This window comes from Anneissia japonica, unplaced genomic scaffold (assembly GCF_011630105.1).
Source record: "Anneissia japonica isolate Jap-2015-1 unplaced genomic scaffold, ASM1163010v1 scaffold287713_len945575_cov184, whole genome shotgun sequence".
In the NCBI taxonomy this organism is placed as follows: Eukaryota; Metazoa; Echinodermata; class Crinoidea; order Comatulida; family Comatulidae; genus Anneissia; species Anneissia japonica.
In genome coordinates, this window is record NW_022725774.1 from 343,551 (window position 1) to 361,081 (window position 17,531).

The 17,531-nt window shown below is 35.1% G+C and overlaps 1 protein-coding gene and 1 non-coding gene across 2 annotated transcripts in view; both read left to right on the plus strand.

Moving 5' to 3' along the window:
* Positions 1-14,468, plus strand: part of LOC117112890 (dynein heavy chain 5, axonemal-like) — a 46,351-nt gene extending 31,883 nt beyond the window's left edge. The window contains exons 55-72 of the mRNA XM_033256103.1: positions 265-432; positions 809-946; positions 1,297-1,424; positions 1,929-2,058; positions 2,517-2,867; positions 3,171-3,389; positions 3,727-3,934; positions 4,345-4,459; positions 4,589-4,779; positions 5,244-5,551; positions 5,917-6,052; positions 7,246-7,385; positions 8,070-8,429; positions 8,646-8,796; positions 9,133-9,269; positions 9,820-9,951; positions 10,431-10,899; positions 11,552-14,468. Of these exons, the coding sequence (XP_033111994.1) occupies positions 265-432; positions 809-946; positions 1,297-1,424; positions 1,929-2,058; positions 2,517-2,867; positions 3,171-3,389; positions 3,727-3,934; positions 4,345-4,459; positions 4,589-4,779; positions 5,244-5,551; positions 5,917-6,052; positions 7,246-7,385; positions 8,070-8,429; positions 8,646-8,796; positions 9,133-9,269; positions 9,820-9,951; positions 10,431-10,899; positions 11,552-11,835 (3,765 nt within the window). The 3' untranslated portion in view covers positions 11,836-14,468. The remainder of the gene's footprint in view (positions 1-264; positions 433-808; positions 947-1,296; positions 1,425-1,928; positions 2,059-2,516; positions 2,868-3,170; positions 3,390-3,726; positions 3,935-4,344; positions 4,460-4,588; positions 4,780-5,243; positions 5,552-5,916; positions 6,053-7,245; positions 7,386-8,069; positions 8,430-8,645; positions 8,797-9,132; positions 9,270-9,819; positions 9,952-10,430; positions 10,900-11,551) is intronic.
* Positions 6,794-6,985, plus strand: LOC117112913. The gene has a single exon (XR_004446107.1). It is a non-coding gene; the product is annotated as a U2 spliceosomal RNA (small nuclear RNA).
* Positions 14,469-17,531: the final 3,063 nt, after the last annotated feature.

Here is a 17,531-nt window from a genome sequence, read left to right on the forward strand (position 1 = left end):
GTAGCGAGGGACAAATGTCTTGCCTAAGGACGCAAGCAACTCGCACAACAAGGGCTCAAACCCCCGACTAATGAGGTTGAGGAACAACTACTGCACCGACTACGTACAATCTGGATGTAAAGCATGCAAAACAGTCTGAAGGAACTTCAAAACCTGTCAATGTTGTTCTGGCCATTGATGTCGTTGGTCCTTAACTTAGAATTTCTTAGTTAATATTCAACAAATGATCATATTCATATATTTACACATTTTACATTTATACAGGATACTATAAATGAAGAAACAGTTGAATTGTTAGCAGCCTATATGGATTCAGACGACTACAACATGGAGAGTGCCAAGAAGTCTTGTGGAGATGTTGCTGGTTTGTGTTCCTGGACTAAGGCTATGGCTTTCTTCTATGGTATCAATAAACAAGTACTGCCACTAAAAGTAAGTGAATTATTACCTCTGCCTAGGAGGTTATGTATTAACTGCTATCTGTCTGAGATATGAAAGGGCGATTCTATTATGTTCTTGAGGGTATACTGCAGTTTCACCGATCGTAAACGGCATGTGTATTGTTCGGTATTCATGTATTGGGAGGTATACACTCTATGGAGTGATTTCTGTAGTATTTTTTAGAAGTTCATTTAAAATCCTTTGTGACAAGCTCTGGCAAAACCCTACATTTGTTGGTAAACTTCAAAATTGGGTTTTTCTTATTCATTTAAATAAATTTTTCGTTAAAACTTATAACAGGCAAATATGATTATGTTCACCGAAGTGAGTACTGTGTTTTAAAATTTGGTATTCGTTCAATTTCCAGGCAAATCTTGTCCTTCAAGAAGCACGTCTTGGAACAGCCATGGTTACCTTGCAAGAAGCTCAGAGTCAACTGGATGAGAAACAGAAGGAATTGGATCTTGTGCAGGCACAGTACGACAGTGCCATTTCAGAAAAACAGGTACACATTCATTATTCATTTAAGCTCCCTGTCTTTGTTCTGTAAGTGCAATATAATGGAAATAATTATGTTTAGACCCTCAAGCCAAGAGTGCGGATACCATGCATGTGGTCATTGTTTGCTGATCCCTAAACCAGATTAATTGGTTATCAATTATTCATTAGTATATCATTAACAGATAAGCAATTAGAACACATGAAAAACAATAAAGTAATGATTAGAAAATCATAACTTACAGTCATAAAATATCAGAATGGCAGTATTATATTTTGTTATTATTATAGTTAATATTTAGGTTATTGTTATAGTTGTTGTTACTGCTATTTTATTATTGGAATGTTTTTATTTAGGCTCTGCTGGATGATGCGGAGAGCTGTCGTAGGAAGATGGACAATGCTACAGCTCTCATTGAAGGCCTTGGAGGTGAGAAGGTGCGATGGACAGAGGCTAGCAAACAATTTGAGGAACAAATCAACAGGTAAAATACCTTTCATATGCTATTTATTTCCTACCTGTGTTGATTAGTTGAATCATAGCAGTGATGACAATAACAAGACAAAATATATTACAGCATAATAATAAGAATAATGATGCCATCATATAAGCTACACGTATGTCTCAGAGAGCTGCTCCTGACGCCATTTTCCACTGGAAAGGGTCTGCCCATTTCTGAACAAGCAAAATTCTCCTACAAACTAATGTACATGCAAATTCAAAAATGATTTCATAGTTGTATTACTAATATTAACTGTCTTCCTAAACTTACTTGCTATGGATATCACCACCCGTTAAATCAGATGTCCCTAAATTGGCATTTCCCAAATCTTGACACCCCCCCCCCCCCACTAAAATGATAGGTTTATAGCATTAAGACTTGAAGCGTTTCATCTGTACCATAAGATTTGAACAATATGGAATAATAATATATTGATCCAATCCAACTTTGAAGGTCGTGTTGATATTTGAATGATTTTCATTTCAGACTGGTAGGAGATGTCCTTTTGGCAACTGGGTTCTTGTCATACTCCGGACCGTTCAACCAGGAGTTCCGTGAATTGCTTCTGAAAAATTGGAAAAAAGAGATGAACATAAATAAAATTCCATACAGCGATGTAAGTCAACCGTCAAGTCAAAATTAGTTTAAATTTTTTATAATTACTGAGGTTTTTTTCTTCATTTCTATTTGTTATTGTTTTCTAATTCATTCCCCCTGTATTCAGTTAAGGTCTCAAGGTACTCCTTTAAAACCATATTATTACTTATGCTCTCAATCAGAAAATGTGTCATCTAAATTAGTGTAATATGTACGTTTGATTTATAAAATAAATATTATCATCATGTATTTATTGTTATCACTCCCATTATCATTATTATGTTTTTTAATAATATATGCTAATTTTATTGTTAATAATTTTGTTACTGGTTTCAGATCATCATAATCATCTTTAAATGTCATTACCATTATTATTGAAAGAAATTTTAGACCAAATTAATGGTAAATTGTATGAGAATTAATATTTATAAAAACAAAATGTTGAATGATTACTGTATATTTTTTATTTTATTACAGGACTTGAATATCAGTGGAATGCTAACTGATGCTGCAACTATTGGAGAATGGAACTTACAAGGGTTACCAAACGACGAGCTCTCCATTCAAAACGGCATCATTGTAACCAAGGCAACACGATTCCCTCTATTGATAGATCCACAGGGTCAGGGCAAAAACTGGATTCGTAATCGTGAGAAAGAGAACCAGCTGCAGGTCACAGCTTTGAACCACAAATATTTCCGTACTCATCTTGAAGACAGTTTGTCATTAGGGCGCCCTCTGATGATTGAAGATGTTGCAGAAGAGTTAGATCCTGCTCTGGATAATGTACTTGAGAAAAACTTCATCAAGTCTGGAAGTACATTTAAGGTATGCACAGTATTTATATTATTACGATGGTGATGTGTGTGTGTGTTTTCATGTGAGTGTATATAGGAGATGTGTGTGGAAGAGACAGATGCGAGGGAGAAGGGTTTAAGAAGGGGGTGGTGGTTAGGGCTGGGGTTAGTGCAAAGGCAATGGGTGCTGGAGAGACAAGAGTGGCATATAGAAATGGTTGCATCATAGGAATTTTTGTGTGAAAGTTCTATATACCTGTAGTTTATGCTATTCATTTTTTGTTTAGTCTTATGTTTACCATTCTATTAATAATATACACATTTTAATTTATAGGTAAAAGTTGGCGACAAGGAGGTTGATGTTATGAAAGGCTTCTGCTTGTACATAACAACCAAGCTAGCAAATCCAGCTTACACTCCTGAGGTCAGTGCCAGAACCTCCATTATCGATTTCACTGTAACCATTAAGGGGTTGGAAGACCAATTGCTTGGCATTGTCATCTTGACCGAGAAGAATGAACTTGAGGCAGAAAGGGTCAAGCTCATGGAAGAGGTTGGTCAAATTATTTTTTGCCGAATTAATCTTACTGATTCTATCATTTATTCAATAGTGTTCCAGTGATATGAAATATCAAGGCAAGTTAAGTAATATGTACGTACTCTTAATTAAACATAGCAATATTTACTAAAAATGGAATATAATAAGTGCTGCTTCACTTATTCCAAAGCAGTGCAAAAATAATATTTTTTTGGATGGTAATGGGAATAATATCCAAAAATTATTTGTGATCATATACAGTAAGTCCATTGGTTGCTCAAATTGGAAGTATATCTTGATGTTAATACATGTCTCCTCAATACTTTCTGTGTTTGTAATTGTATTATGATAGGTTACCGCCAACAAGAGAAAAATGCAAGAACTTGAAGATAACCTGCTGTACAGACTGACAAGTACCAAGGGCTCGCTGGTTGAAGATGAGTCTCTGATTGAGGTTCTTAAAGTCACTAAATCAACAGCAGAAGACGTCAGTGAGAAACTAACGATTGCTGCAGAGACAGAGATTCGCATCAACACAGCGAGAGAAGAGTTTAGACCTGGTAAGAAAAGAGTTATAAAAATAGGCCTACTGGAGTGGTAACTGAAATGCTTCTATTACATTTAGTGGCTCAAAATAGCCTAATTTTTATAGACACCAGGAGGCTTGGCCCTCTGGGCTGCATGTAAGATTTTTCCACTAGCCCCGACCTGTCTCTTATACACATATAGATGTGTATAAGAGACAGTATGCTCTCAATCANNNNATCCTGCCACCATCACTAGTGTATTTTTTAATTAATAATTGAACATTAAAAAACTAATTTTCTTGCAAAATGGTAATTGCAAATGTCTGAGCATATAAGTGTTTTAAATGTATAATTTTAAGTTACACTTGGACATTTGATTTAGTCAAAATTGTAATTTTTTGGGTGCCAAAACTCATTTATTGTATTTTTTGTTTTCTTGACAGTTGCTACCAGGGGAAGTATCCTGTATTTCTTGATTGTTGAGATGAGTATGGTGAACGTGATGTACCAGACATCGCTCAAACAGTTCCTTGGAATATTTGACTTATCCATGGCTAGGTAAACCTTGTACTACACCATCGTATTAATTTACAAATATTAACAATAATAATATTTTAAATAATCAAATAGCTTAAAGTACGAACAGTTGGTATTTTCAAATAACCATATATTGCTTTGTATCCACAGGTCAAATAAAAGCCCCATAACCAGCAAACGTATTCATAACATCATTGAGTATCTGACATATGAAGCCTTTCAGTACACTGCCAGAGGTTTATATGAGAACCATAAGTTCCTATTTACACTGCTGCTTGCCCTCAAGATTGACCTCCAAGGAAAGAAGATCAAGCACGAGGAATTCCAAACTCTCATCAAAGGTTTGTTAACTCCCTCTAACTTAAAGATATTTGTCTTCAGTGAAATCAAGATTTTTTTTATCTGTAAGCCTTGGTTAAAGCTCAGAAATGTAAAAAATTTAAAGAGATTTAAGTATTTTATATTTTGAATAAAATCTTTTAAGTAAATCTTATTTTGTTCATTGTACAGTATTAATTGTTGTGCCATGTCAATGTTAACATAGATTAGTTCAGATTAGGCCTTTAATTTTGCAAATCTTTACTTGATAAATTAAAACCTTACCCACCCCTTAGATTTACACACCTTAAGATTTTTGTTATTCTAATGGTTGCCATTTTAACAATATTTTTCTTGTTATTTTTAATGATTTGTATTGTGACTTGCTTGCTCTTAAAGAGTCTATTTCGTGAATACTTACCTGGATAAACCGATAAAGTTTATCTCTAAATATACCTCTGTTTTTTTTGTGTTATATTTTATATAGGTGGCGCTGCTCTGGATTTGAATGCTGTAGATCCTAAACCGAAGAAGTGGATATCAGACATGACGTGGCTGAATCTGGTCCAACTTTGTAAACTACCGCAGTTCTCACAGATCCTTGGCCAGATAGGTCGCAACGACAAAGGTTGGAAGCAGTGGTTTGATGAAGATGCACCAGAAGAGGCTGTAATTCCCGACGGATACTCTGCATCCCTTGATGTCTTCCGTAAGCTGTTGCTGGTGAGATCGTGGTGTCCGGATCGCACCATTCCTCAGGCCAGACATTATATCGCTGATTCCATTGGCGTTAAGGTGAGGTAGAAAAACAAATTTAAGTATTTAAACAAAATATTTAAACAATATTTGTAAGTGCTGGGTTTTAGAATAATGCCAAAGTGTCCATATTCCCCTCAAAATTATGGAACTGCCTGCCAATAGGTATATGATGAACATGGCAGTGGCCAATGCAATCACTTGTATGCGTTCCAAAGGGAATCGCCATTTTATTTCAGATCAATGTCTTCTGATATCTTCTGGGTGGTTTTAGACAGGGGTGGTGTGGGCTGGAGTGGCTGAAGACTGATTTCCTTTCTGATTATGGTTAAGCATATGAACAAAGAATTGTATCAGCAGTGCATTTCATATCTAAAAATTATTATCTATTTCATGTAATATAGTTTGCCGAAGGTGTTATCCTAAACATGGAGGAGATGCGAAATGAGAGTACGAAGCGAGTACCCTTGATATGCTTCCTATCGATGGGATCTGATCCTACAGAAAATATTGAGAAACTTGCCAAGAAGATGGGAGTCAGTAAGTAGTCAATATCTTATAGTATCATACCTTTGTCTGTCAGACTAAACATAAATGCTTGATCAGAGTTTATCTGATTTTTTTTTTATCAACCTACAAAAATTGGAAAGGTACATTATTTGTCTGAAGCAATCATACACTATCACACATAGTAGCTACAGCTTACATATTTCTTTGAAAAACTCCTTTGTAATACTGAAATTAAACTACAGTGTTTTTATTGGTAAAATTAATGAAATCTCATAGTGTGTTGAGGTAATAATATACAAGTGTATTATCAGACAATAGACTTGGAAGTTAATATTTACTATAACCTAAACCATAGAGGAAAGAAAGCATGACCATCCTACATTCTCTGGGGCTTAGTGGAAGGTCCATTCTAAGATATCAGGTGGCCCAATTCAGATTACAGGGTATTACAATAGTACAATTAATACAACCATAGAGGGATTAGTTTCAAAGCAGCAGGAAGGTAAACAATGAAGAAGCATTCATGCATAACGCTAATGAATATTCATTAATAACTTCCGAACATTATGAACCTTTTTTATTAATTATTAATGAACAATATGAAGTCTTGTTTAGCTTTGATGTAATAAGGTAATAGAAAAAAAAACCCATTAAATTATTATTTGAGTATCTTTAAAAAATGAATGTATATTATGAAATTTGCTCTATGTAACACCAACACAATAGTAGTATGATTTTTCATATATATACTACTGGCTACCAGTTGATGGTATCGCTTCTCGGCCTTTTGGCTAAGATCATGTGTAGTATCTGTTCTTTTCAGCTTAATATCTGAAACGCTGCTCATTGAGTAGCTTCTATATTAAACTGATTTTTGAAATTAGGCCATGGAATAGGAGCTTGCTCCGTCCTGGCCACGGGTTGGCCTGGTATTGCAGTACCTCCAGGATCGGCCCATCCTCTTAGGAGGAAATAAACAAATAAAAATAGAATTCAAATCTGTACACATTTCTCTGGACATGGTAAGACCAGGAGAGAAAGGAAACATACAATTTGTACACTATTTTTTTTTTTTTTTTTTTTTTTTTTTGTACATGTGATAAGGGTACTACAATAACTATTGTTTTTGTACAATTCCATTGTATATGGAAGAGTACAGAGTCTACAATAGTAATCTACAATATTTATTCTGTAAAGTGTCTAATTTTTTTGTTTCATTTCAGAATGTTCGGCCATCAGTATGGGTCAAGGGCAGGAAGTTCATGCAAGGCGTCTGATCTCTGGATTCATGCAAGACGGAGGCTGGGCGCTACTCCAGAACTGCCATCTTGGCTTAGACTTCATGGACGAGCTACTCGATACTGTAAGTTGGTATTCATTCATATTATTTTCTTGCTGTATAAACTTAATTGTGGTTATCACTTCACTGCAGGAAGAAAGGCTTCCGATCAAATCTCAATTCCTCCACTTCCGTGGACTCATAAAAATTAACTTGATCTATAAATAATCCGTGGAGCAGTGGATTAGTAGGTAAGGCTCACCTTCCAATCTCAGTGTCTTGGGTTCAAATCTTGCAATAACCAGGATCCCTTCTCATGACAAAATATAAAAAAAAACCCAATCTTCTAACATAAATAATGATTTTGTTTTATGTCAGGGGCTTAGCCAGAAAAACGAAATAGGCCGTCCAAAATGAAAGCCAGTGGGCGTGGCACTGAACCGATGGGCGGGCCACGCCCATCTTTGGGAATCCCCACTGAATGTTGGTACGAAAACAACGTACATTCAATCAATAAATGTTGTTTTTATCATATAAATATGATTTAGCTTTAGAATCATGTAACATTCGATAGATATTAAGATTATAAAGAATTTGCTAAAGGTAGACCAGGCCTAATTAGGCTAGTCCGAACTGATTAGGCCAAGCCGTCCAAGCTGTCACGGTAAAAGTGGCCGTCCTAATTAATTGTAGGCCGTCCAAAAGACAGCTAGACGGCTCGCTGGCTAAGCCTTTGTGTAATGTTATTTTTTTTATAACATTTGACAGGTCTTGAATACAGAATCTGTCCACGATGGATTCAGAATCTGGCTAACGACAGAAGTACATCCCAAATTCCCCATCAACCTCTTACAATGCTCCATCAAGTTCACCAACGAACCTCCACAAGGCATCAAGGCCGGCATCAAACGGACATACGCCGGCATCACGCAGGAGCAGCTGGATATTTCTAGCATGCCTCAGTGGCGTCCTATTTTGTACGCTGTTGCCTTTTTGCATACCATTGTGCAGGAGAGACGCAAGTTTGGACCACTGGGCTGGAACATTCCTTATGAGTTCAATCAGGCTGACTTCACTGCTAGTGTTCAGTTCGTCAACAACCACTTAGACGATATGGACCCTAAAAAGGTAGGCTTATTGATTTTTAAAAATACCCCATAATGTGCCATTTTAGCCATTTGTAAGTTTAAGTTCACTTTACTTTGTTAAGTGCCTCATGGTAGGTTCTGCGTGTGGTGTTATATATAGATCAAGAATTATTAGTATGATTATATTTAATATCATTATATTATCAGTAGTTCTACACTTCTCCACATTTTTAATAATGGTTCACTTTGTTCACAGGGTGTATCATGGAATACAGTTCGCTACATGCTCGGTGAAGTCCAGTACGGTGGCCGTGTAACTGACGACTTTGACAAACGTCTCCTGAACACCTATGCTCGTGTCTGGTTTTCAGAGGATATGTTTAGTGACAAGTTCAAATTTTACAAAGGTAAAGTTTCTGAAAAACTTCAATATTTGGATATTTCTTTTAAAGCTTATTATTCAACTTTTATTGCCCAACAAAAATAAGATTGAAAATATGAAATGGGCAATAGGTAGTTTATTATACACTACTAGTTGAGTTTAACCCCCTTTACAATGACAATACTGCTTTAAAAACAAAATCATAGTGATAAATGAAAAACAAAAGTTCTAGTATTAAAGAATAAATTTTGATGTGTCATAGAAGTTGAATCCAGAATGCTTTTTAGAAGGCAAGCATCTTAACCACTAAGCTACACTTTACTCCAGTATGTTAGTTATAAATATCTCAATCTTATTTCAGGTTACACAATTCCAAAGTGTCGCAATGTAGATGAATACCGGGGTGCAATTGAAAACATCCCATTGGTTGATACTCCAGAAGCCTTCGGTCTTCATCCCAATGCTGACATCACATATCAGACCAATATGGCCACTGAAGTAAGTACACTCTACACAAGGGGGTGTTTGAACAGATTTTTGATTTGTAAACCATGCTAGTGTCATTTGCAGAGTTTGTTTTACATGAGAGGGAACTATAAAATAATTGAAATTGTACCTTACTGTACTTCAACTGATGTAATGTAGAGTATTTTGTGTATATAGTTCACCCTCTAAATCAAGGCCACCTTGGAAACCAGAAAATTTGAGGTGGTCTCACGGTTGAGCATCCAATTACAGGGTTAAATTTGTGTTGAAAAATAGAAGGTTGTTAGTTGGTACTTTGGAATTAGAGAAGTATCTAATTAGAAGGTGAATTGTACTTAACCTGAATAAACCAGCTAGTTTCATTTGTCCTTTGTCTAGAACACCCCTCAAAATTATTAGAACTGTTCATATCAGAGTTCATGTATGCCAATGCTAACCACCTTAAGTGCATCCTTATTCTGTTGAGACCAAAATTAAATAATGTAACATGAGAGTGAAATTTAAATTATAAATTAATGTACTTTACCAATAATAGTGTTGAATTATTTTCTTTTTTATTAAGGTTCTTGACACCATTGTGAACATCCAACCTAAAGACAGTGCTGGAGGTGGTGGGGAAACCCGTGAGGCAGCAGTCTATAGGCTAGCCAATGAGATGTTGGAGAAGCTTCCCGAGGACTATAAAATGTTTGAGGTCGGTGATTCAATTTATTCTATATCTGTTTTGCCAATTATAATGTAATATGTTTTTAAAATGTTAACCTACCCTCTCTTTTCCTCTTTTGAAATCCTAAATGTAACCCTTCCACAATGATTATTCTGTCTGCAAAGTTTTTTTTTTAAATAAAAATTTCAAAGTTAATTTTTTTATTATTTTTTATTAACTATTTCATATACAGCAAAAAAATAAAATAAAGGTACCAAAGAATGTGCGGAAACATAATGAATGGAATGCCCAAAAGATATGCAATTCTGAATTTGGTTCCTACTCTTTTGTAAATTACAGAAGAATAATGTATACCAAATATAATAAATGTATTAGAAAAAATATTACTATTAAAAATACATATTTAATATATAACATATTACTTAAAAAATAAAAGTATGCTCTGAAATTAGAAGTTATTAATTTTCTCCTTTGTTAACCTTATTACCATATTTTGTACTCTATAGGTGAGAGGTCGTCTACAAAAAATGGGACACCTCCAACCATTGAACATTTTCCTGCGACAAGAAATTGATCGAATGCAGCGGGTCATATCGGCAGTACGTATTACACTTAGCGACCTGAAACTGGCTATTGACGGTACAATTATTATGAGTGAGAATCTGCGTGACGCTCTTGATAACATGTACGATGCCCGAGTGCCGGCTCTGTGGAGGAAAATCTCTTGGGATTCCACTACGCTGGGTTTCTGGTTCACGGAATTAATAGAGAGGAATCTGCAGTTCTCCAGCTGGATATTTGAGGGACGTCCGAATGTGTTCTGGATGACCGGATTTTTCAATCCTCAAGGATTTCTGACGGCAATGAGGCAGGAGATTACAAGAGCTCATAAAGGCTGGGCCCTGGACAGCGTTGTGCTTCATAATGATATGACACGATTTTCAAAAGAAGATATTTCTTCACCTCCCAATGAAGGTATGAGAAATTAGAACATTTAATAACAGTTAAAAATTGTGTTTATGTTTAAGAGGGTGATTTCAAGATGTTAAGAGGAAGGTTATTTCACTGCAAACAACATTTGTCTTGACTCCTTTCTTTTCACATAATTTTAAATTTTATATTTCTTGGCCTGTTAATCACTCAATCGAAAAAATAGAATTATTCTTAGTGGCACATTTATGGCTTTCGGCAGAACCATTAATATAAGAGGTTATCAAATTAACTGATCAAATACAGTTAAATAAGGAGGAAAATAAAATAAAATGAGACAAAACAATTCATACAGGGGAGGGTACAGATGATTATCTCACAATAAGACCAAGGGTCGGCATACACGCAACAGTTGTAAAGTATTTACTCCGGAAAAGCAAGAGAAAAAAAAATGATGGAATTTCATCATTGTTTTGAAGATGTTGAGAGTAACACGTCAATTGATGGGGAGTATGTTGTAAGTCACCATTTATGAGGTTTAAATAGACAAAGCTGATCCTTGGCATTGACAAAGATGTTAGTTGAGGTGCATGGTTATTCAATACTTTGTGTGTTATAGAATAATTTTCTCTCATGTGGTTTCATGAAATTTAATAGAATTGAAACAGCAACATTTATATGATCATTTTCTTTGTAGGTGTTTATGTTCATGGCTTATTCCTCGATGGTGCTGGATGGGACCGAAGAAACTGCAAGCTTGTTGAGCCTCAGCCGAAAGTGTTGTTCACGCCCCTACCCGTGGCTCATGTCTACGCCATCAATCAGGTTGGGGGAAAGGACCCAAGGTTGTACGAATGCCCTGTGTACAAGAAACCGCAGAGAACCGATCTGACTTACATCTTTCCACTGTATCTGAAGACCGTCCAGCATCCGGATCACTGGATCTTGAGAGGTGTTGCACTCTTGTGCGACACCAAATAGAGTTTATCTTCAGTCTGTTGCTAAAAATAACAATATTGTTTTCGTTTTTTGGAGTGAATTTTGTTTATTTGATAACAATGCTATTATTAGTATTATTGTTGTTAAACTTCAATTTGTGTTATTATATTATTATTTCATACAAACTGAAATAAGGGAATTTGTGAGTATTGTCTTCCTTTGTTGTTCCCATACAAATTCCATCTTGAATTCATGCCCTCCAAACATGTTTTTTAATTTTCTTTACCTCAGTCTTGTAGGACAGTCTACCACGGTTCGAATCGTCATTAGGTAGTTTACGCCGGACGACGTTAACATTAATTTAACGCTAGTACACAACACGCAGCGCGATGGCCCCGCCCTTTTTAATAATAATTAATAATGACTTTATTAAATACAATTATCTTTAATGTTTATTATTATTACTGCATTATTATTAGTACAGTATTTTCATTGCCATGGATTTTGGTATTCCAATGAAATTGATGCTAGGGTTATTTATTGTCTTCCCTTTTAATATTTATTTTTATATTTAATGGTATTGATACTATGCATCCTTCCCATTACACAGCATTATATATTTTATTGAATGATTTTATTTTTTTTTTATATATATTGTTGATATTTTTGTAACATACTGCTTAACACCAAAACTTCAATAGGTGCTTTATTTTATGTTATGAGTGTTTCTTTAAAGAATATAGAAAATAATTACTTATAGCAGATTGAACACAATTTCATATGTTTAATTCCCTCCTCTACAGTATAACAGCTTACTTCCATCCACTGATGCCAGTCACACCAAAGAGTCTTATGTAGAAACCAAATATATATGCTTTATTAATTCACATTAACACATTATTTAATTATAATATGTGTGCTTAAAAATGCTTTAGTTCTCTTGTTTACAACTTTATTAGTTTTCCTGTGAAAACAATTGTTTCTGTTGTACTTGTTTCCCTATGATTTTGCACAAGGTTTTTCTACCCTCTAATTTGGTCATTTTTTTGTGTTTGGATCGTCTTCAAAATTGGTGCAAGCAAAGAATGGTATAACAAAGATTTTATTCTACATATTTTTGATATTAATAAACTGGTGACTAAACTGTCATGTTAAACGCAATTGTAACGCAATTTGTGTTTACGTATACTGTACCAAGCGTTTCAAACTAGTTAAGTTTGGTTCAACATAAAATTACCATGACCTCAGCCTATAAAGTTTATGCAAGGTAGATAGACTGAAAATCCACTAGTTTTCACAGGTCAGAGGTTCTACTCTACAACGATTAGAACCACTTCGCCTTTACCAGTACCATTGCGGCCCTGGTTCCAGTCTAGCATCAAATAATTTCTTTTATGTTTTACTTCACAATTTCAAACATTTATTTCCATTATTTTAATGAGGAAAGTCCCATATTCTGTTTTACAGACAGATATAGAACATGGGGTTATTATTATTTATTTATTTATTTATTATTATAACAGTATTATTGCTATTAATGTCCTGTATAATTATTTTATTATTATCATTATAATTGTTATTACAATTATGATTTCTCGTTAAACTAAGAAATTATAAGGTTTCAGACTACTATAATGTGCTTGTTTGAATACATTATACTTCTTTTCAACATCTATTTTATTTCCTTAAATTTACGTTTCGAGATTAACAGGTTTTAAGTTTGGAGAGGTTTATTTGCGCAATACCTTTAGATAAGCAGACTTTATTCAGCATTTGGTTCCAGCACAAAGTTCATATTTTACTAAATAATTCAATTATTTTTATACCAAAATTATTTTTAATTTCCGAGATCACTATATCATATTTTTTCCAAATGTTTTGTGTAAACAAAACATTGTTACATTTTCATCACCCATTCAGGATAGCACAAACCAAATAATATGGTAGTTACTAAACAAATAAGGCATGTTATATCCTTTTACATGTGGCATATACGAAAGTAAGTTAATCGTTGTATTGTATATTGTGTATATTTATGATAAGAATGCCGTGCCAAAGTTACGCAATGTTTAACATATCACTTTTTTTCACAGTATGTCTCCTATCTTAACTTCGCGTGTGTATTGTTATATATCGATTATTATGATCTTGAAAAAAGATATCTATTATATAAAAAAATATATAAGCCTTGACTGATTGCTGTGCAGTATTATAATAAAATATATGTGTGCCGTATATTATATGTTTACATAAGGTTAATTATATATAAATTTTGTAGCAGGTTTCCACACACACATTCTCAGCAGTGTATTGTTAATGTTAGCAGGCGACAAAGAGTTTACGAATAATAATACAACAATCAGTGCCATGCGTTAGGTATCAAAGACGAGTGGTCGCCTGTTAACACAATCGGCGTACAACTGTTAAAAGCATCAACTGAAATGTACTTTTATTTTGAACATTATATTCCCCTGTGTTTATCCCCGGTGAATATTTAGTAGTTGTGTATAAATATCGAGTGTGATTTCTGTCGCGAACGTCACCAGTGGCGGCGGATGTTGATTGGATGACGTTCGTAACTGTGTAAACACCCACTGACCTACTAAACATTCACCTAGGTCCTAGTTTGCAATTTTGAACTTAATAATCATGTGATATGTAAACTTGAAACGGTTCATTGTGTTGCGTCATTTGTTGTCTCAATTATCGCAAAGATCAACTAATTGTAATTCTAATAAATAACTTGCTAATAAACAATTTAGTTTATTATAGTATATAAGGATTTTTCAAGGATTTTTATGAGTCAATCGCCGGGAGTTTTAAGAGTAAAAATACAGTATTATATTAGGCCTACATAATATTTAATTTGATTTTATATTGTATAGCAGGGAGCAGTCATTTAATGCGATTGCTGCCTTTGTATAGGAGGAAAACTCGGACAAATAATTGCTCATCAAAAACCATATAAAAACTACTTCCAATAGACCTACACAGATCGAAACAGTTCAGTTTTAGTTGAGGTACGGATTTTTCAACGAGTTGGGGGTGGGCCCAACATGTTCGGAATAGATAAGTGAGGTCGCTAATTTCAATATATGCCTTGAAATTTTAAAGTCTATTCGTGAATACTAATTTAGTGGAAAAACGGTGGGGTGGGGACACGTAGACTCGGTCAACTTTTATGCCACTAATTTAAAGTGTTTCTCACTGAAAATTGTCTGTGGTAACGTTTTATCATTAATTTATGTCAAAAACCGCGTCGTTAATATAATGTGAACGAGACTTTATAGGCTACTATGCATAGCGCTACAACATGCGTACGATTTAGCAATCGGAATGACCTCTTATGAAGTTCCAAAGGATGAGTGTTGTGCCGTGATTTTATTTATATACTCACCTCCATGATTCTGTATTGCTATTATGAGCACAGTGGTGGATTCAATGGGGCGGGGGTGGGTACGAGTCGGTTAGGGTCCACCTAATGTTTTTCAAAATTATAAAAAAAATATTGAGAAAAGAAAATATTCATCAAATTTAGGTAGGCCTATGAGAGTGCCATTTCCAGCCCTCTACAGGTGCCATAATCATAAATTTTCTTATCAGCCCCAACCATGGTGGGGCTAAGGTGATGTTGACTCTCCATCCGTGAAATTCCCTCCCCCTCTCTTTTTCAAATTCCTGGATCCCCACTGGCTACTGTAACTGTTAACCGTTAAATATAATGTCAAATGTAATATCATTACAGTACTGGATATAAGAAGGATCATGAATAGCGCCACCATGGTGAGCTTGGCGTTTTTTTCTGAACGAAACTTCGCGGCCCGCTACCGTCGTCTGGTGATTTCCCAGAATCAGGCCTACTTCTCTGTACAGTACAGTACTTATCAAATCTGATTACGAAATACATTATTCAATGCGTTCTATCAACTCCCTCATTCTATTAAATTCCTAATTTAGTAATAGTCAACATAATAACAGATCCATCAATTAGGCCTATCGCGTATTGGGATCGATTGTTCTATATTAAAATCTGAATAAAGATGCATAGGCCTACATATATTATTCCAATTGAAAATATCCGAACGCTTTCCGTATAGTTTTTGTTGCTGGCACATTATAATTGCTGCCGACTGAAACAGTTTTCATTGCGTGGTGGTTGGGGTGGGGTTGGCTTAATTCCCTGTCGAAGGAATTAGTTTTTGGGTTAAAAACGTTCTAAAAGTTTCTTTAGGCCACTATAACAGAAGGCGGGTCAATGTTAAAAATTTATGTTTCCTCGAATTTACACAAAAAAAACAAACTTTAAAAATAATTTTGAAATTAACTTGCTCATTTTTGCAGTAACATACATATTGAGCATAGAAATTATTGAATTTTGAAAATGTCTACCCTGATTTTTATACCGAATAATGATAATGGAAGTGTTTCTATCATTATGGGTAATTTTTTTTTTTAAATACACTGATGTCTATGTTCAAGTTGATAATTTGTTGTACTTCAAAAAGAGCCAACATCTATATGATTAGATGAAAGCATCGGATCATTTCGCATTAGTTTTGGTCTTAAGTTGTAGACGACGTTTATCCATTAAGGCCTATAGCATATAATCACATTCTTGATGAAATATACCTATAATAAAAAAATATAAAAAATGGAGCGTTATATTGCTTTTCTTAACACCGTTTTAGCAGATCATTCAGGAGTGTCAATCAAATTTAACAAATAACCAATCCAAACAGAGCCATGAATACGCGCATGTCCCACAAGCTCACATGATTACGAACGTTTACGTTGTCGTTTTTGGTACCTTATCAACAATGTCCAAGGGGGCGGGGCCTTAGCGAAACGGTTCATTCCGGCCTATATGTAGAGGTGTCATTAAATTAGCTTAGCCAAAGGCGTTTCATAGAAAAACGGCTGTAAATTGGTAATGAATGAATTGTTTCTCATTTTCTCACTGGAAATTCATAGCTTATTTAATCCTTTTAGATCTGCAATTCTATTTTCGAAGGAAGCAAAGTATAAAAGGGGTGGGGGAATGGGTGCGACTCCTTATTGGAGAAGACAGTCCACATTTTAAAGACATTTGGGAATGTACTGGATACAGAATTTGTTATTTTCTGTATTATGATCAAAAAGTAATCTTAAATCATTAAATTTCCAGCAATCTAACCTAATGCCAGTATTTGGGCATTAACGTTGCTATAGTAATGACAAATCTGAGGTGCGACCCAACCTGCTCTTCCCCTGATCCCAGACCAGTAGGTCCATCTTGTATCCACTCCCCCCCCCCCCTGTCATTTTTTTTAATTACGTGGATGATACCTCAAAAATCAGCTCTAATGAATTTGTGCGGAAAATCGCTAGGAAAATACGGTTGGCAGTGCCCAGAATCGTAATTACGGCATAATATCAGCCCTTATTTTCCGAAATGCGCAGACGGACTTTCAGGCCAATTTTTTTGCGCGCCACCTCCCGCACACTTTCACCACGATAAACCTGGATACGACACTGAAGTTAGTACAGTATGCTGGTGGTATAAGACGATTTAGTTCTACCATTCTTTAGTATAGTAAACTATAAAACGTATTTCCGTTGGAATCAGGCTTAATTCTGTATAGGCCTACACACACAAAGCCTACGAGCGAAACCGTGAAATAGGTCGATAAACCCTGTACTCTACAGACTGAACACGTATCATTAGACCTTGAGGCATACTTTAAGTCAAACGTAATCAC